General features: G+C 47.8%; 1 protein-coding gene across 1 annotated transcript in view; it reads left to right on the top strand.

The window, feature by feature from the left end:
* The first annotated feature begins 2089 nt into the window (after nt 1-2089).
* LOC133155738 (roundabout homolog 1-like) overlaps nt 2090-21224 on the top strand; it is a 71183-nt gene continuing 52048 nt past the window's right edge. The window contains exons 1-3 of the mRNA XM_061281263.1: nt 2090-2974; nt 6509-6598; nt 19236-19562. Of these exons, the coding sequence (XP_061137247.1) occupies nt 2857-2974; nt 6509-6598; nt 19236-19562 (535 nt within the window). The 5' untranslated portion in view covers nt 2090-2856. The remainder of the gene's footprint in view (nt 2975-6508; nt 6599-19235; nt 19563-21224) is intronic.

The following is a 21224-nucleotide window of genomic DNA, read 5'->3' as shown; positions in this document are numbered from 1 at the left end:
CAAAGGACGCGTCGTGCCGGCAACTCGGACGCAGCGGTTCATAAATCAGGCAAAAAAAAAAAAAAAGACACGTAAATACAAGAGCGCTCGTATCTGGCCTGACGAATGGCATGGCGGAGGCGTAATGGGGGCCAAGTGGGGGCCCGCTCGCCAAGCCGCGCTAAGAAAATGGCTCCATTAATCATAGCGAGGCCGATGCCGTCTTCATCATCATCATCTTCATCATATACATACGGCACAACGACTGACTGCGCTGTTTTTTATTTTTGTATTCTCGCAACGTGCATGCAGCAGCTCTTGGTCTGTCCCGAGATGCGCGTGGCCAACCGCCGATGGCGTGTTTTTCCACAAGCAAATCAATGGCATACTGTCCGTCCACCTAATATCAGCCAGCAGGCTCGCCATTAATATTGCAAACTTTATTGTGACACATTTTGAAGTGGCTGCCACTCCGCTACCTTGTCTTGCCATTTTCCGTCTACAACTATTTACAACATCACACACACAATTTATACTCTTTTGTTTTTTTTACAAAGAAAAAAAAACTAAAGCTTTTGGGGTCCAACCTCAAACACGAGAATATTTTCATATCCAGTTAGCGAGTATCCTGCTGCCTACTTTTTGCTAACATGATGAAAAGGTCTGAAATTTATATTAGGAGCAATGTAGTATTAGCGGGATTAACAGGATTAAGGGAAAAGTAACACATCATCATTGAGAGGGATTAGTGAGGTATGCCTGATGCTGTAGTCTGAGCATTTCTTTAGTGGTGAAGATGATGAAGGACACTGTAATTAGTCTCGTTGAAACAACAAGAGAAAGATGAAGCTGCGGGGGCCTATTGTCTGCCATAACTGCAGGGAAGGGGGGGGGGGGGGGGGTAACTAACCTCCCCCTTCCATCACCGCCACTCCAACAATGTATGCCGTTACTGCCATCTGCTGGCCGTACAAATCACTGCAGGTATTGAAGGCGACAGCGGCATAAAAGTGAACAAAAGCAAACAGAGATAATCAATAAGAGTGCAAATTGATTCAACTGACATTAAAAAACAACAACCTCTGTCTGTGCCGAGAGTATTACTTGAGTATTTGTCTGCAAACAATCTGCAAAGTTAATTTCCCCAAAGCTCTGCTCATGAAGCAGCAACAGTTTGGCTTTCTGCTGAAAGGTTCTGACAGCATACAACAGTGACCTCTAGTGGACAGACCATGCATTACATCACCAACCCTTGGCTGTAACTGCATACAACAGTGACCTCCAGCGGACGGATCGCGTATTACATCACCAACCCCCGCTGTAACTGCGTACAACAGTGACCTCTAGTGGACAGATTGTCTCCACTAACGACATCACCAACCCCCGCTGTAAACACGACAGCCCTCTTTGTGTCAAACAGGATGTGCAGAACTAGAATCATTTCCAAATTGAAATAATTTTTTTTATTGCTTGGCGTCCAAGTAAGATCATTTGGAGCCATTAAAAAAAAAGCTTTGTGCTCTTGACAAGGCTGCACTCTGCGCTTGCTAATGACATTCTACACTTTGGCAGGGAAGAAGGGAGAGAGAGAGAGAGAGAGAGAGAGAGAGAGAGAGAGAGAGAGAATGAGAGGGGAGGGGCGACCTTCACTTGACAAAGTGACCTGCTGCAGCCAATAGCCGTAGCGTGTAACCGTAAACGTAGACTTGCTGAGCTTGTCTTTACCAAAATAGTCTTTTTGTGCGTGCGGCGGCACGTCGTGCAGATCGGCCGGCTCTTGTGCCCGTTGGCTCCTTTCCAAATATCAGCTTGGTCTGGGTTCTGCAGGTTTTGTCCGATGGCGAGCAGACTTGAACCACGTTGTCGTGGGTGACGCTAATGTGTGAGAATTTCAAGTTTTGTCCCACGGTGCATAATGGAATCATTTTTTGGTCCTCTTCATTTCAAAGAAGAAGTTGTCCTGAACATTTTGTTCGATTACTACCGAATTTGAACCACATGTGAATCACCAGAATTTGGACTTTCCATCACGGCAATAGTACAATAGTCCCAAAGTTGAACCCCAAGAGGTTTTGGGAAATACAGCCCCCCCGAAGCCTGCTTGACTTTGCATCTTGGACCCCCTAAAAAAGTTTCTTGGCGCTGCCATTTTACTTTGGAGGAACACTTTGCTTCTTTCCCCCTGAGAGATGCTCGTGGTGTAACTTTTGTCCTATTGCAACCTCATTTGAGCCAAATTGCTACCAGTGATGCTCATGTGCCTCAATTGTTGTTGGCAAATGAACTTCTCATTAAAGACCTAGCCGTCAAAGAGGAACCTGCTGTCGTTCACTTGCTACTGAATTGAACCACAGCAGCAAAATATGATCTCTTGGCCCTTTTCTGAAATGTATCCAGAGGCTTCTGGTCCTCCTCCTGTGTTTACGAGGCACTCTGAAGCGTTGCCGCTTCCGACGCTCTGCTGTGTAATGTGTGATGTTCTTTCAGAGCCATTAGCGGGATTTACTGCCCTTCCTGCACATTAACAGCCAGTCATACTCCTCTTCTCCTCCGAGTGTGTGCGCGCGCACTGACATGATGAAAATCCATCCGTGTATGAGCATGGTGGGTGTGCCGCTGTGAGATAACTCCACGCAGCGGTGAGATGCTCGCTCTCAAAGTCAAGGCTGCCGAGTGCTGATTTATTTCTGACGCCCGCCCGCAGAGGGATGAGCGACAGGCTGGGCGAAACGTGCTTTGCTCAACTTCGGAGGAGAGCAAGAAGTGAGACTTTTGGGATGGATTTAGTTATCAAGGAGGACTTGACTCGGGTGCCGAGTGGCTCGAAGGACACGACGACGGCAGCTTCCCGGTGGTGAGACGGAGCCTTTCGCAGGCATGGCGAGGAGGCGGGGGCCGCTACTGGTGCTGCTGCTGCTGTTAGTCGGCGGGTGTTCCCCGGGGAACGCCCCGGGCAAGTCCAAAGGCAGCTGGAGGTGGAAAGGGGACAGGAGCCGTGAGTAACCTCTCATTCGTCCCTCCCTCCCGCTTTGCTTGAAGGAGTGAGGGAGCCTTTGGTTGTGTGCTGCTTTGGATGCTGCTTGCTCCACTAGATCCAACTTCAGCAAATTTGATTCTCATTTTTGGAGTATGACTTTTGTAGAATCTTTGCGTATGAGGGCTAAAAAAAAGGCGCGATTGCGTGGATGGCGAGAAAGGGTCACTTGCCGCTGTCCCCATGCTGCCTTTGGGCCGCTGACAGCTAATGGGATTGTTTGGCAGCGCGCCTTTGAGTGATGGAGTGGTGTGCACGTGCGTGCTTGCGCGTGTCCGTCCCTTGCGCCGGACCTTGAAAGGACGCGCCGGTCTTGATGCCCTTCCAAGAGGAAATGACGAGGACAGGACCGGCAAAAGGCGACGAGTCCGGCTGAGCGGCTCAAGGAGATGTGACCCTTGTTTTTTTATGGCCGCAAAGTGACTTTGCTGTCCTGCTTTATTTCTAGAGAAACATTTGCTCGCTCAAAAACAGCAAATAGGTTCGTCATAGTGTTGAAATTAGTTTCACATTTCTGGTACTAAGCTTTGGAGTGCCATCTTGTGTACTTTGTAGAGGTTCTGCAGAGTGAGTCGAGGCGTCCGTTCTCCAGCGGTGGTCATTTGGGGAGTGGGTCTCTTTTTTTTTTTTTTTTTTTTCGGAACCCTCACCCCCCCACTTGCAGGAACATGCGCAGTACAGTCACAGGTATGCCATACATGAGCGTAATGCTGCCAAGACGCACATTTGGGCCACTCCTCCAGAATGCGTCACGTAAAATGTGCTTGTGCGTGCGCAAACAAGCGCTGGTGGGAAGAGATCAATAAAATATATGCTATTCTTAGTCGTGGCCACTTTGACGCTTGCTTTGTTTTGCTTCGCTCGTTTGTTCTTACTATGGTTGCATGGGTGTGATTGATCTATCAGTCGATCAATCAATTGATCAATCAATGAGTATTTTGTGGAAGATTGAACTTTTGCCTATTTTTCAGTCAGCAGAAGCTCCAAAAGGTCTTTGGAGCTCTCTCGAGTTTTTTTTTTAGTTTGAGTGGATACTTTGAGTCCTTTTGAACTAAACTGGCCAACATTTGTCATGTAAGTGAAGAGGTGGGAACAGCAGGGGGGAAAAAGGCAGAATGTAGGTTAGCCCAAGATAAATGTTGATGCTCTCACCCCTTCTGGCAAGAAAAAGAACGTTGGTTTCTTTCGCGCGCCATTGTTCCAAGGAATTAAAAGCACATCAGCACATTTTGACGCTCCCGTTTGACAGAATGAGTTCAATTTGCGACTCTTCTTGCTGATCAGCCTCATGTGTGTAGTCGGGACGGACGGCGGGAGCTGTTTGAGGACCTTGGCGAGCAGATGAGTTGATAATTACAGGGCCAAGACGCTTTCAAGATGAACCAACTGCGTTTCAGATGTTTGCTATTAAGCGCCATCAAACCACGGGAACCTCGTAAGACTCCTCACTGTTGTGGCTGCGCTCCATCTTGTCATTAATCGTCGTTGTTTGGCTCCCACGCCGCAACGGAGCTCACGTTGACACGGCTCGGATGGTTTTGATCCGTTGAGGAACTGCATGGGAGCGGGAATACGGACGGAAGGTTCCCATCTGTGGTACGATCATAAACCCAAATTGTTTTGTTGAGCAATGACGAACAATGAACGAGGAGTCCAACGCAAAACACATGCCAATGACGTCACTGTGCAAAGTTATAGGAAATCTTCTTTTTGTGCGTGCGGCAAGCTTAAGCTGGCACGCCGTCTAATATTCATAAAAGGAAATGAAATATTGAGCGTAATAAACACGCAACGGCGTGACCTTGTTGACGGCCAAGGAAGAACATAAAAAGCAGAAAAAATTACATTTTTAATAGACGTTGGCGAGAAGTCTGCACGTTCAATGAATAAATTGTGTCCATTGAATATTTATTTCGCATGATATAATTCAATTTGACTGTGATGTTGTTCCAGTGAGTTTGAGAACTGAGAACAGAGGAATGTTTTGCAAATGCCTCACATTTATTGTTGCAGACGAGGGCCAGGGATGAAAGAGTGTATTCGGCTTCCGTCTCCTTGACTGAGAAGAAAAACAACTCGTTTTTGGGTTGTAAGGATAAAAAAGGGAGGCGGGACAGAGATGAAGTCATGAAGACGTTAGGATGCTCTTGATCTATTTTGGGTTGTGAACACAAAGCCTGCCCGGTGTCAGATGCTCCGCTTTACCTGTCTGGCATATTTTCCTTCGCGTTTGAAATCCGTGTGCATGCACGTGCGCCTGGTCGGGCGCAGCGTGGCGCCAGCCGGCCGGCCGGTCAGTTTCTTCCAGCATCTTTTGTGTTTTTCAAACCTGAGACAAAAAACGTTTTGATGCAGGCTTTGGATCACGTTTCTTGATACTTCGCATCAGGAAGTTATTGCTGTCGTTATTTGATGTGCCACACAATTGATTTGTATTCGTTATTTATTATTATACATTATTATCTCATTTGATTAAATACAATATATAATATAATATAATATAATATAATATAATATAATATAATATAATATAATATAATATAATATAATATAATATAATATAATATAATATAATATAATATAATATAATATAATATAATATAATATAATATAATATTTACATTTATTTTATATTATTATTTATTATATTTTATTCATCTATGCCCCTCTCCCAGAAGTTCTTGATTGTAACTATCAGCTTGTGCAAAGTACAGTAGGAATGAAAGCGCAGCCTCAAAAAGGTCATGATCACGCACATGTGTCACACTATGATGCAGACCCCCCGGATGCCCCCCGTCAGCAGTTAGTCATGCTAAACGCCACCCTTGCACAAAAGGAATCAACAGCGGGAGCGCTATGCAGTTTCCGCCCTCCCTCTGTAGTCACACTTGGCTGCTCTCCAGTGAAATTTCCCGTCTGGCCGCCTGCTGTCTATCACAAGGCCCTGACAAATACTCGGACAGATTGACACTCACTGTGAGGTGGCCAAAAGAAGTGGGGGTCGGGGCCGGGGTGCCCGGGCGGTCCCTGAAATGACCCAGAAAGAGATTGAGCACGGCTGTGTCGGATTTGTCCCGCCCTCACGCCGCCTTTCACACTCAAGAGATGACACAAAAGTCGCCATCAAAAGGCCCTGATGAGCAATTAATGGCGCATCATTGCATTTGCATCCAGTCTGTGTGTGCGTGCGGGTTGTCAATCATGTTGTGTGTCAGTCTGCCCCCCCCCGCCCTGAGTGGGGCCACTTATTGATACACGGGACTGTTTTCACACTCACTTAGATGTCAAGCTGCTTCAGGACACATCGGCACCGGCCCGCTGGGACGCTCAGGGAGCCTACTTAACTTTTCGATGCGTTTTTCTCAATCGGGATGGAGCGTCGGCCGGGATGGACCCTGTGTTTTATGTGGGCCTGCGTGGCGGGCGTGGCGGGCGGCGGGTACCGAGCGGAAGCGGCGTCCGGGTTCTCAGTCCCTGTGGTGTTATTGTTGACAGAGACGGGAGCGGCGCAGGACGGGCTGAGCGAGGCTCCCACGGCGGCTCCCACCCCGGGACGTGGCGACGACAACTCTTTGGGCTACACAGGTACCGGATGCCGCGCCTTGACGCCGTACCCGTCGCTGTCGTTTGTTGCTTGTGTCAGCGGCAAAAGTGCGCTATTTGGGTTTTGTTTTTTTCCCAGTCAACTTGAGAAATTTGAAAATTCTGCTCCGAGGTCAGCTGACGAGTTGCGCCCACCGCAGAATGACGCAAACGTGCTGAGGCGGCATTTAGCCGTTCTGCTGCAGGTTGTCTTTGAAAGAAGGGCGAGCGTTTTGTAAGGCGCTGTGATGAGCCTGACTTTGGCAACAATTTGAAAGCTTCCCAGGTTCCCTTTGGGCCGGCTCAAATTGTTTCCCGATACATATGTTGGCTTCACACTCCGTTCACCTTAACGAACGTTGCACAGGCCACACAGGCGTGAGACGTGGCGGGGAATATTTACGACTTTGCAAAAGATGACGCCCAACACAGTCAGACTTGATTTTGTCGGGTCGCCGCCATCGCGAAGGGCGCAGAGCTCGTGTGAAAGAGCGACGGCGGTGGGAGGCGAGGGGTCGCGGGGGGTCATAAATCTGAGCAGCACCTGCTCCCCCGACCGGGTGCGCGGTGTGAGGTCAGCACCAGCCAATATCCCATCGCTCATATTTATTACGCTCATCGCGGCGCCAGTTTGTTTTGGCAGCTGCGCCGACAGAAAAAGAAAAGAGCGTAAGAAAGCAGGAAAAGCCGGGGGGGGGGGGGGGGGGGTGTCTTCATTGCTCCCATCGAGGCGTCAACTATAAGAAGATAGAAAGTCTTGTCGCGTTTTCTGGGAACTCTCTGCTAGCTAGCGCAGCTCCAGCAACTTGTGCTGTGTGTGTAGCTTTAACATGCTAGCTCACGGTAATTCCTTTTTTGTTTTGTTTTGTTAAAGGCCTCGACTGAAAACTCTCAACGGTTGCATTGTGAGGCCAGTGGGAAAAAGGGAAGCCTGTTTATCGCTTGGTCCTGCTTTGTGCTGGATGACAGTCTTCATTCTCTGTTTTTCCCCTTTCACTGCTTTCAACTCCTCATCCGCAACAGTCGGTACAAAATAAGAGATTGCGGACGGTCGACTTTAACCCTTTATTATCGAGTTGGTGTGCGTTAGCTAGCTCAAGTTAGCTAACCTGGGTAACTTACTCCGAAAAAAAAGTGCCATCAAACATCGCAAAGGTCTTCAATGTTGCCGCATGCTTTGAATGGGAAACACTTGCGCCACCCAATGGACGAGTCTCGAACTGCGTCATGGATTGATTGGAAATGCAGGACACAATTGACACGTAATTCCATACAAATGTCACAGCCGGCCACCGTCATTTGCAGTCCGAGGAGGCCACGCTTTTTTCCTTCAGGTGCTTCTCGGAGGCTCCCTCGACGTGCAATCGGAGATGATTTGTTGCCTCTTTTAGCCACGGCCCTCGTCCCACAGAAATACAATCTCCCTCTTGCCAAGGTCGTCTGCCGTCTCCTCCCCGCGTCTAATTAATGTCTGCCTCGCCGTCACTCCTCTCATCGCCTCCGTACCAGACTGACCCGGGGGAGGGGGGGGGGGGCGTCAAGGCCGCGCGTATAAATCAAACAGCATTCCTGCATCAAGTTGTAAAGGGAAACACCTCCACCATACTCCAAACGAGCATTTTTGTTTAATCTGGAAAGACGTGCAGAGTTGTTTTTTTGTCAAAACATGCACAAAATGTTGCCCTTTCTCATTTGACAGCGTGTGCTTCTTTTTTTAATTGTTCAAACCCTACTTGAACTTTTTATCTCGCAATCCAAATGTCTTCATTTTCCATTTGTTTGCGATTTAACAACAGCATCTTTGTTGCGTTGACCTCATCCGGTTTGGAGTTTACGCCAGAAGACAATGCGAGCCGTGAAATCGTCTTAGTCACCGAGGGAATGCGGGCTCCTTCTTCCTTTGGCCCTCTTTGCTGAAGGGGGCCCGTCCGGGTTTTGTGCCTGGTCCGACGCGTGTGAATAGCAGCTCGGCATGGAAGCGAACAGGATCCCCCGTCGTGCCGCATGCATAGAAACATCCCGAGAAAAGATGGAACGCCCCCCCTCCATAAAAAGAAGTATCACAGCACATGAAAAGGCCTCATTGAGGGATGGCCAGATCGAGGGGGGGGGTGCACAGTTTTCATTGAGGGATGCCCTTACCACTTTGAGGGAAAACACTGTCGGCTGTTTTTGCCGGTGTGGCGGCGGGAAGGACAGTCAAGCGGGAAGATTCCGGAATTCGGTATCTGCAGGATATTTGCGGACCCAAAGTGGACGAGTGCCATGCGGATTCTCGTGTTACTGTTAGCCGCGCTGGTCGTGCCGGGGGGCCCCAGAGAAAACCACCCCGGCGGGGGTCTCGGTCGTTGGGCTGCTTTGCGCAAGTGCAAACAGCTACCCGCACACTTTGGACTCGACCGCGATTCCTCCCGCCGTTCTCGTGGGAAAGCGCCAGCGTGTCCTCGCAGTAAGTGGAACCTGTCTACTTGCATGGCAGAATCTCTTCTTAATAATAATAATAATAATACAGATTATTGTTATTATTGCAAATTAATTTTTGAATGTGCCATCACACAAATGACAAATTTGTTTAACGACAAAAGGCACAGTCATTATTCTGCTTGACGCGTTTCTTTTGACTTAACCTAATGTTCTCTGCTTATAAGTCTGAAACTCAGTTCTTGGTGAAAGTAACCCTGCCATGACATGGTTTGACCTTAGCAGTGGAGTTTTATTTATTTATTTTTTTGCTACAGGACACAATTGGATGCCTGTGAGATTAAGTTCAGGAAAGCTTCGCTAGAGGGCGCTGCGCGGTAACAAATGTGCAGCTTGAAATTCGAGAGCAGCTCATTGCTTTTTCTGGTAGACAGAGGGAGGAAAAAAAAGAGCGAGAGGCTTTTAGCTATTCTGTTTCATGCCACTCATACCCCCCCTGAACACACACACACACACGAACCCCTTTCACGCCTATATAATCTTTTAAAGCATCACTGTGAATTATTTATGAGCTGGTGGAGGTGGCTTGTGTTTAAGATTTTTTCTTCATCAGAAATAACAGACTGGAGGCTAGTTAATAAAAAATTGAAAAAAGTTACTTCATATTTCTCATCTCTCTGTTTCTCTCTCTCTCTCTCTCTCTCTCTCTCTCTCTCTCTCTCTCTCTCTCTCTCTCTCTCTCTCTCTCTCTCTCTCTCTCTCTCTCTCTCTCTCTCTCTCTCTCTCTCTCTCTCTCTCTCTCTCTCTCTTTCTCTCCCCCCCTCCCTGTCTCTCTCGCTGTCTCTCTCAAAAGTCATTGCAGGTCATTGAAGCATCAGCCACATCATAAAACTTTCATAAAATGATCTAAATTACAAAAACATTCTCTTTTGATTGGAATTTATTTTCTTTCCGAAATGATTCCCATCAAGATCTTCGTAATGTCAGATTTAAATATACAATTATTATTAAATATACAACCCAATTAGACGGTGTTTCTGAACTTTTGACTGGATACCGTATATATTTGTGTGTTTTATTTGTTTTATTTATTCCGTTTGATCCTGTTGGATTGACCTTCATCCATACAGGAATTATTTACCCACCCCCTAAAAAAAAGGGCTTTTTGTGCTACTGAAATATTACGGGGGATATTAATGCCCCCAGAGACCAAAGATTACGTGTTTGGACCATTACATAATAATTGTACCGTTTCAATAACAGCATCTTATCGTTTCGTCCCAGTGGCACCGCCATTTCGGGAAACACGCTCGCGCACTCGCACATTGTCATGATTAAAAAAAAAAAAAGATAAGCCGACTTTGGTGTGCCTATCCAGTCGGAAAGTAGTTCAATTTCCACACTGGGAAACATCTCCTGGAGAGGGGGGAGGAGGAGAAGGAGAAGAGGAGGAGGAGAAGAAGTGTGTGTGTGTGTGTGTGTTGGTGCGCGCGTGTGTTAATGGAGGGACCCATAGCTTCCCCCCAGAATAGTAAAGCAGTGATCGCGGCTTACTGCGTCGCTTCTTCTTCTTCTGCTGCTGCTCTCTTTTCAAGCCTCGGGATGTAAAAAAAAAGAAAAGAAAAAAAAAGAGGGATGGAAAAGTTGCGGTGACTGCGTTGGGTTTTCTTCCGCTCTTTTTGTCTTGCCGGTCGGGACAGGACGGCGTGGCGTGCCTCGGAAAGTTTCCCCCAAGTCCGGTGACACAACGTCGGACTGGAATGATGTGATTTGTCGCCTTCTTCTCGGCACTTTTTTTTTTGAATGAAGTTTTGACACGCGCGCGGCAGCGACACCGGGATGCTTCTTCACGCCGGAGACTTTTTTGCTTTCATTCAAGGCGTTTTTCGGGACGCCGACATGTATTGACGTCCAGAGTTTGGAATTAATTTGGATTACTTCTGCAAGGCGAGAGAGGCGCAGAATGATGTCTCCAACTTGTTCGGGATTTCTCTTGCTTGTCGGATTTGTCCATGTGTGCTCAGGTGAGGGGAGCAAAGTCCCGAATGGTTTGGCTGCAACCTTGCTGTCGAATTTTCATTCTGATTTTTTCCCTACACCGGCGCTCGTCAAACACGAGAAGAAACCAGCATTGACGTGCTTTATTGCAGATTCTTTCATTTTCCGCGACTCTCTTTTTCTTTTCTTCGTGGGGGAACGTTGGTACGTAGACATTTGGGAGGCGCGACGCTCCCTAAGCGACAGGATATGGATATTTTACATTTGAGCAATTCTGTAAATTTTGACATTTACTGTTTCAGAACAAAATCAGACAAAATCGTAAATAAAGCACATGACTGCGCTGACTGGTGCAAAATGTGCTTTTTGACTCCGTGACGCATCCCAAGCTCACAGAAACTGAAGTCGTTCGCTTTAAAGCACTGTTTGTTCAACACAGACAGTCGATTGAATGTCATTTGAATTTTTTTTTTTTTTTTACGTCAGCGGAGTTAAAGTGTTCTGTAAGAATTGCGCGCTTCTCATGCAGGACACTGAAGCGCATTTGTTGGCCACGAACGTAAAGCGACGAAGTCCCGTGTGGACGAGCCCCCGCCCCTCCCTCCATGCGTTTCTTTTTTTTTTTTTTTGCTGAGCTCTGTGTTTTATTTCCTTTTTCGCCCGATCGGGTAACAACGGTTCTTAATCCAGACGTTGTATTTCCTCTCTGACCTGTTTATAAAAGGAAAAGTGCAGGCTGTAAAATGGGGGATGGTGGTGGTGGTGGGGGGGGTCTTATTATCCTCTTTCTCTCGGGCCGTGACATGAATGTCTTTCTGGATCTTTCGGAGCATGATATCCAAGCTTTTCCAGGTCACTTGCCTCCCGAGTTCCGGCCCGCCGTCCTATTAAAAGACATTAGTGCAAGTGTGTCCTGAGTAGGGCTTTTTTATTTTTTTGTCCTATCTTGTCCAGAGGCTTCGTCAAACGCTGCAGGCCTGCCATATGACCTTGTTTTGGGATTTTATGATGTGGCCGGTCGCCGGGCGGCATAAAGGAAGGCGGGTCGATGCTCAGCCGTGACGAAATGCTGCCGTGTCCTGGTTGGCAGTGTGACAAAGTGCATCCGGACGCAGCGAGTACTCAGAAATGTCGACGATCAGGCTCCTTATCATGATTCGACAGAACCTCCTGATGATTTGAATCGGGTGCGTTGAGCAGGGCCACGTGTGAAACGGGCCGGGACGGCACCGATTGAGCGGCAACGAATGATTTGGCTTGTTATCAAGCCACGAGAATGTCAGCGCAAAACGGCAAGGCGGCGTCGACCTCGGCGCCGACTTGACAAATCGTCTCCTAAGTGCTGATAAATTGGCCGAGTGGCTCCGGCCGCGACGCGATGACACCGCGCAGCTGGCATCCGCCGCCAATTAATGAAGACCCGGCACAAGTCAGACTCATCAATGTCCCCCGCTTGACACTCGCTTGCATTCCAAAGCACCGGCAACCGACAAAACGGTTCCGCCTCGCCTCGGTCCAAAGTTGGGGTTTCAAATTGTATTCCGGTCCTTGGGTAGGATTTCAAAGCAGGTTTTGGAGCCGATGTTGGTCTTTGGTTTTCAAACACGTTAGGATTTCAGATGAGGCTTTCAAAGTATAGTTTAAGGGTTCCATCAAGATCTGGTGCGCCTGGCGCCTAGTCCCGATCCAATCCAAGCAGTGTGACGAAATCCGTATCCACTGACAAGATGAGCATTAGAGCTCAGATAATTGAGCGAGCGCCTTAATGATGTGCTAACGCGACACCCCCGCAGAGTACGCTCTCTTTAATGAATCTGAGGATGAACTTAATTGGATTAATTAGTTAATCCATCTCGTGTCCCGAGATGGTCATCTGTTGCTCCAAATGGGAAGACTGAAGAAGGCGCCGTCATTTCAAAATCAATCCTTTTCAAATTTACATTGAACCGGGGTTAGGGTCCAAATCTGGTTTCAGTCCAGGATTGGGATATTGACTCAAGGTTTTCATGGACTTAGTTGAGTTCAGTTACTTTAAAGCAAAGTTTGGGCTTTCCGGCCCAAATCGTAGAACTAATTTTGTTTTGGGTCCGTTTTTTAAGGCCTTGTCTTTTCCCCCGCTTTCTCGAATAAAGCAGGTGAACACGCGCAGGAGCCTGCGGGGACGCCAACCATTGTGAGGCGTGGAGGAGGGGAAGGGTTCGTATAGAGGGGGAAGGGGGGGGGACAAAGCCAGAGGCTCAAAGTCGGTGGGGGGTGAACAGAATGGGAAGGGGCAGCACTCGTGTTCCCTTTCTTGTGGCGCCAAATGTGCTGATGGCTGGTTTTCTTTGCAAAAGTAGACATCTGGGCAGAGATGATGTTCACTTTTGCAAACGCTGAGTCAATCCAACAAAGCAGCAATGTGCGCCGTCCGTCTCTGCTGACCCGAGTCGCAAATCGGGAAGCTTTGCTTTGCTTCCAGTCGCACAAGTCCGAACACACTTGAGCCTGCTTGACGGCTCCAAGTCGCTACGTTAAAACAAACATAATGATTTTCCCCTACGGGGACAGTGAGAGGGGGGTATTGAAGTTGCCCTTTCCTCATTTCGGAGTGACTGCCCCCTGACAACTGACAGCGGGGAGAAACTGAGAGGCGCAGATTCAATTAGCAGTTAAGAGAGACTGCTAATTAGTTGATGAATGTCTTTGCTCGCCCCGCCCCCACCCCAGCCCTTTATTGTCATAGTTAATATTCCATTTTGCTGACACTTAAAACCATCAAACGCTTGTTCAACTTTTCTCATCCAAAAGCTATTATCAGCTGAAGTTGCGTCAGCAAATTCCGACTGCCACCGTCTGTCTTCACAAAAAAAAAAAAAAAACACATAAAAGTAGGCGCGACAAAACACAATTAACGACAAGGTGACCTTGAGATTGATCACGATAGAGGCGCTTCTTCCCACCGTTCGGATTTTGCCACGGCGACGTGGGAGCTTCAAACAAACGGACTCCGGCTAATCCCGAGCTATTAGCGAGCGGATCGGGTCGTTCCCGTTAATCGCCCGCATAAACAAAGTCAGCCAGAGCGTTGGCGATTAGCATATCATTAGCAGTCAGTCCAATGAGCTCAATGTGCTTTGTTCCCTTCAAATCGGCCCCGATTGACTCTCTGACGTACTAAAAAAAAAACAACAAAAAAAACTTTAATGTGACTTGCGTTCATCACACTATCAGCTTTTATTTTTGTGATGTGTAATAAAATTCCAGGAAGGTTTGGACACACGCTCGGTCGCAGCATTCCGCTATTGAGATCGCTCGCTCACCTCCCACCGCGCGGCTTGGCTCAAAACTCTGACTGAATAACAATCGAGGAGGATTTACATTTGCATTTGATTGCACGTCTCAATCGGAAGCCAAGCTGGGAAAGTGGGGAAATGTCACCGACCAGACTCACGAAATGTGGCTGGAGCAAAAAAAAAAGTTGTCCTCCGATCAGGAACGACAGCTCCAAAGCAGGAACTTTTCGACTAATGTTCCCAAATGGGCTATTTGGGCCACTTCATCCAACTTTTGTGGTAATGACAAAGACAAATAATTGCCGTCGTCTGAGTCAAAGCGGCTTTTTGTTAGCAGGGCCCCGTTTTTTGACAGTGGAAGTGCAATTTAAGTGGCCGACAAACATTGCACAAACGTTCCTCTGTGGAAGTCAGAGAGCCCTTGGCAGCCTTCGCTTCTTTCATGCTGAATTTGACCAAACATTTGACGCCGCTACACATGGCGTGCTTTGAAAAAGAACGGGGGGAAAAAAAGCCCGCTCTCATATTTTCCATTCGTAGCTCCCGTTTGTCTGGAAAGCGGCCATGCCCGGCTCGCTCGCGCTGGTGTCTCCGCGCCTGGGCCGCAGAAAGAAGCGGCTCCGCCGAGTCTTGGCTTGGCAATTTAATAATACCTCGCGTCCGCAGCTGTAGTTTATGAACTTTGGTGGCGTTAGCGCATGAACACCCGGGCGTTTTGAAGCAACACATGCCAATGTTTTTTTTTGCCCTCGGTACCGCCAGTTGTCTGAGATCCGCACCCCGAGCGTTTGGAATAGCTCACCGAAGGTCATTGGCGTGGCCGCACGGCTCCGACAGTACCGTGAAGAGCCGTTCCATTTCTTTTTACACCCAAGTGCTGATTCGGCACTTTTGTATTTTGGCATGAAGACGGTTGAGCTACTTTTGAGCAGTGAAAATCTCATACAAGTATTGCCGTGGTCCATCTCACAGCTAGCTTTGATATTTTTGTTTACTAATGTTTTGGAAAATTTGTCATATCCAGCTCTTGTGTTGATTTTCTTTTTTGAACCTGACAATCCAATTTAGTCTGTGATTAGATTTTGCCGCTCCATCATCAGCAGGATGAAAAAGAGCCGCAGTGACACGCGGAATAATCAATTGAGGCTATTTGATCCGAGGCGATGACTGATTTCAGTCCGCTGGTCAGACTTAGTTCAAAAAAAGAAAAGAAAGAGGAATAAGTAGTCATTGGCCATATGCGGCATTCCCTCATGCTTCTTTTGCGTAATCCTTTCCTAATGCGGCCTCTCGGCCTGGCATGCATCTGGGGCCCATATTGATTACACACTTTTTCCTGCGGTGCCTCATCTGTGGCAGAATTGACATCCGCCAGGCCCTTTTTTTTTTCTTTCCTTCCCTGAGAGGCGCACTCTTGAATTTGTTAGCGCAAGCAACAATGTCATTGCGATTAGCTGCAACTCTTCCACACGACCATCCGTCTGTTGTGTTGCAGGCTAAACCGTTAAAGGAGAGTACCCATCCTTTCCTCTACTCCTGATGAGTAATTAGAAACAAAAAGGCCCAAAAAGTAATAATAAAATAAAAAATAAAATTAAATATAAAAACAACAAAAATAGTCAATTGGATAATAAAATAAAATTAAATAAAAAATAAAATAAAAAATAAATAAAGCATTTATGAGAATTTGGAAACTATAACTCATGGGCAGCTGAGTTTATTACGTCGAAGAGACTGTGACGAGGAAGGAAAGAAGCCATAAAGATATCCATCAGCACACCTCGCCTCACCTCTTGGCCCACATTCACACCGGCGACTTTAATCCCGCCTCTTAGCGATGTAACCGATAGCATTTAAGACTGGAAAGAAAGGTCTGATGTCCGCTCATTCCGTGTGTGTATGTGTGTGTGCCCAAACGCTTAAAAGGCCGGCTTTCCGGTTTGATCGTCGATGGATATGAGCGTCTTATCGCCGTCCTCCCCTTGGCGGCGTCCTCTGGCGGCATGGGTCACCCCCCCCCCCCCCCCGACACGCCCTCTGCTCTTATCTGTGCCATAAATCCCTCTTAAGTCCCCTAATCACACATTTATGGGCTGTGTGGATGTGCGGCGGTCTACCGTGCTAACAATTCCTTATCAGCATATCCGCGGGACATCTGACAGGTGGCTTGGGCCTGCTGCCTCTTATGATGGAAATTAAACATTTTACAGGGCAAAGTTGCTTTTGTTCCGGTGGCGAGTGGCTTCTCTGTGACGTCACGCACTTGAGATCTTTGCTTTCGAACCGTTTGCCACGGGTTCTGCTGGATGGATGAATCTGATTGTACTCTCAAGAGTCATCCTAATGGCTTTTTTGTCCTTGCCGGGCCAAGGAAGAAGCTGCGATAAAGAGCTTAAAAAAAAAAAATCATTGGACCCGAACCCTTGACTGCAGCCAGTTCTGCCATCCGTTTTTCTCTTTTTGTATGTTGATGAATTCAGCTGGGACTAATTAGCGCAAGCTACAGAGCGCATGCTGTCGCTGGAGGGTCTTGCAAGATGGGTCCGTGTCTGGGTCTGGACCCTGGCGCTTACTGCAGACTCTCTTTCTCTGCTCAACATGGCACGATGGACTCCCCGCCTTGGTTACTGAAAAGAAGCTTTTCTTCATGAACCCCCGTCAAGCCTTCCTTTTCTTTGACTTTATGTGTGCGAGAGTGTAAACAAGAAAGGGAGGGGGGGGGGGCGAAGGAAGGCTCAGACGAGTTGGAAAGCAGAATCTTTGGCCCGAGGCCTAGATCGATTGGATTCTCGCAGTAGAAGTCCCAACTTCCCTGCGGGCAGGCTGCCTGCTGCTGCTGCATTTGCTCACCGCACAAAATCAAAGAAGGAGCGAGGAGGGGTGGAAAATCCGAAGGCGGGTAGCTGTGGATGAGAACGGAATGATGCCGGCCGATGCGACTTGCAATATCTTTTATGCACCTGAGCAATGGAGAGTATCCCCCTTCATCCCCCGTTTACCCCCACTCTTACTCCCCCGCCGAGAGGTAATGGTGCTGAAGTAACCAAGGTCACTCAACAGGGCGCCAAGTCGATTCAATCAGGGAAACAAAGCCAGTGGAATGGCATTGTGGAACACATCCCCAGCACCCGAGCACGCTCTCTGGAATCCAAGCGTCAGCCGCAACGTTTTTTGGGCCCAGTGATGACATTCATTTTCAATTTTGAGAGGCTTTCCCAAATTTTGGTGCTGTGCTCTCATCCATCCATTTGAAAGCACTTATCATTAGAGCCGGAGCCTCTCACAGCTGTTTATGGGCGAGAGGGTATTTTGGCCCTTTTGAGGTTCCTTCAAGATTGCTACCATATTTAAGTACTGTCAACCGACGCACCCCGCTAAATTGTGAAACATTTGAGTTTTTGCCATATTATTATTATTTTTAGACCTCCATCCAAGATCACCGTCTCGATTAGCGTCGTCGCCAGTCCGACATCAGCCCGCCTGTAAATAGTTAATGGCGAGCGTGCAAAACCTCAGTTTCCAAATGAGAGCGGCGCCATCTTAAATCAGGGAAAGCGAATAGTTATTGGCCGAGCGCTTCGATCTTCTTGAATAAAACATTCTTCCCGCCTTGCCTGCTTGTTGGAGGCAGCGTGCTGGCCTGGATCACCTAGAGGCGAGCGGGCGGGGCTTGTCACAGAGATGCCAATTGATTGTTAATTTGACCCCGTCATTGCCCGGTAGCGATATGAATAGCTACCGCTTGCCCCACTGCCATTTTTTTTTTCCTCCAGTCGCAGCCAGGCATTAGAAAGAATTGATAGAAAACACATGCGGAAAAGGCAACTCCCAGCAGAGCGAGAAAGAAAACATTTATTAGTCTTTGACGATCGCTCTGTTAATTACACCCACTATCAAGCTTTCCTTAGTCACCTCCTTGTGTTGAGGTGATTAATCTTACCGCAGCGCTGTCCCTAATTATGCTGACTACTTGGAAATGTGTGGTGACCACACCAAAAAGATGCCTTCCTCAGCAGCAGCAGTAGTTAATGGGGGGGGATGGGCAGAGGGCACATGGGATGGGGCGAACGAGGGGGGGGGGGGGGGGCACTTGGTGGGAGAGGGAGGTGGCGCGGCACGATGATGTCACGGCATGTCGGCCGGCCGGCTCAATGAAATCCAAGCATTTAATTTAATTTAATTTAATTTAATTTAATTTAATTTAATTTAATTTAATTTAATTTAATTTAATTTAATTTAATTTAATTTAATTTAATTTAATTTAATTTAATTTAATTTAATTTAATTTTTGAATCAATCAATAAATATTATAAAATAAATAAGATTTAATGTAATTAATTAAAACATTTTAATTCCAATGGCTTGGAAGGTGGCTACTTTTTAGTGTCATCTAAAGCAGGTTAGCCTGCCGCAGCCAAGATAACGCCGATGTGTCAAGAAGTTCCCCGGGTCCACATCCTTGTTTTATCATCCGTCACATCATTTCCTTTTGCCTTGAAGGTGCGCCGTTGCTGCCGTCGCCTCGTTTGATCAGCGAAGCGCGTGACTTATCAAACAGACTCTTCCTGTCATTAAAGGTCATGCGTTGCCATTACAGCCCATTAATTGAATGTGAAATAACTGAGGGGTCTCCAATACTAAAAGTCTTTGCAGATGTGTTGATACTGAAATGTGCCGGATGATTGAAAGCGAAAGAGAAATGTGATAGGTCAGCTCGATGACGTCAGACTTGTTGCCATTCATGGATGGATCAACGTTCCAGTTTCCATATGTGTCATCGATTAATCATTACGTTAAGGAATACGGTCGCCTATCGTTTTAGCGCACTGGAATTTTCCGTCAGAGGTGGTTAAAGATCAACATGGTTCCTTTTGTTGTATGATGGCCGCCATTTGCAATCACCTTCAATATTTGTGTGAAATAATGTTTTCACGTGGTGGTTCCAGGATCCCGTCTGCGCCAGGAGGACTCGCCGCCCCGGATCGCCGAGCACCCCTCTGACCTGATCGTGTCCAAGGGCGAGCCGGCCACCCTCAACTGCAAGGCGGAGGGCCGGCCCTCGCCCACCGTGGAGTGGTACAAGGACGGCGAGCGCGTGGAAACGGACAAGGACGACCCGCGCTCGCATCGCATGCTGCTGCCCAGCGGCTCGCTCTTCTTCCTGCGCATCGTGCACGGGAGGCGGAGCAAGCCCGACGAGGGCTCCTACGTCTGCGTGGCCCGCAACTACCTGGGTGAGGCGGTCAGCCACAACGCCTCGCTGGAAGTAGCCAGTAAGTGCAGCATGTCTTCTTATCTCCGCTTTTGTTTTCTGCCATCAATGTGCTCATTGACTTGGATAATCTCTCAGGAGATGGGCAGGATGTTTTTTTTTTGGGGGGGGGGGCTGTGTGAGCCTGATCATTCCAGGGTGAGCGCTCCTCTAAAGGGCCCTTCCTTAGTAGGTGGTCAGGAGCCACAATGGGAACAAAGGCCTTTCTGTTTTGCTCCAACGAGAGACTGATAGGACCTTTTGGATCTCATGTTCGACTCTCTTTCAATGTCCTCCCTTCCAAAAACAAGCCAACTTTTGCTTGTTTTCACTCAAATAAATCCGAGCTGGGCCCAGCCGTCAGCCATCCGTGTTTTTCTTTTTGCCGTCGGACGTGGCGAGCGGCGTGTTCCTGCCTTCTCAGCAACTTTCAACGCAACGTTTCTGCTTGCAAAATTTCAATCGCAACAGATGACGTGCGTAAGACACCGTTTGTGTAGGTCAAGCTAAGAATATTTTCCCACGTTCCGCCGATGATATGTGTGCGGTGTTTATGTCAGGGATAGATTTTGTCATATTGAGGATTTAAAAAAAATAAAAAAAAGCAAGGCTCTTGGCAGTCGGCGCGAGCTCGTGAGCGGCGGCGTTGGCAGGCGCTCAACTGCGGGCTACTTGATTCCGCGCCGGGTTCAAACGGACCTCGTAATGACAAGCCGCCGCCGTGCCGCTGAGTTTCTCGCCCCTCGCTTCAGCTCACGCTTAACTGCACATAATTATGTAGCGGCGGCTCCGCAGCCAGGCTCGGCCCAGCATCACGCAAAGGCCTCGTTTAGAACTTGCGCTCGTTGATAAATGCGCAACGGTTTCGGCAGTCCAGCCCGACCTTAGAAAAAAAAAAAAGACTATTCATCTCCAAGAAAACTGCTATGGAGTAAGTCAAGATCATAATGATGGCCTCCATCTCACTCGAATCCACAGCGTGTCCATTTGCACGTTTGCCCTCTCAACTCTCCATTTCACTCATTCAGTGCCATTGACGGTTATAGACGTCATAGATATTAACTGGGTTAATAACCTCTGAGCTCTTTGGGGAATTTGTGGAGGTCTAATCATGTACTTGTCATTTGTGATTCTGAAAGGCTATATCCGGCCCGTCTTTTCATTCTCGGCTCACTTCCAAAGCGCCGAGCCTCGCTTTGCAATCTTCTCAGTCGCTGCCGCTTGTGAACACAATCCGAGTTTCAACAGGTCCCGTTTGGCCGGGTGGGCGCTCACCCACCTTGTTTTTGTTAATCATTAAGCACCTCTATTCAGTCCACTTGGCCCGCTTTGATGTCTTTAGCCCGAATGGTGTTTGCTTTGCGCATACAAACGTAGCTGAGATCGTAGCCTCGGGTTCAGAGGCGCTGACATCGGCGAGTACGTGAAAGGCTTCTGTCCGCCGACTCATCTCGTCTTCTTGCGGCCTGACATTTTACACCCACATATTCTTCGGACTCATTTTGTTTTTTTTGTCTTGAGCAAAGTAAGACAGTCCATATTTCTTTGCTTTCTAAAATAGTTTTGAAGCCCGCTTTCAGAATGTGACGGCCGTGGCTCGGTTGGAAGTCGTCCCTCTTGCCTGGCGAGCCACATCAGTCCCCGCTACTGTACGGCTCTCCTTCTGCCAACATTTCCATCCGCT

The sequence above is a fragment of the Syngnathus typhle genome, linkage group LG6 (genome assembly GCF_033458585.1).
Source record: "Syngnathus typhle isolate RoL2023-S1 ecotype Sweden linkage group LG6, RoL_Styp_1.0, whole genome shotgun sequence".
Lineage (NCBI taxonomy): Eukaryota > Metazoa > Chordata > Actinopteri > Syngnathiformes > Syngnathidae > Syngnathus > Syngnathus typhle.
The sequence above is the reverse complement of the archived record's forward strand: the minus strand, read 5'-3'. Positions and strand labels throughout refer to the sequence as shown.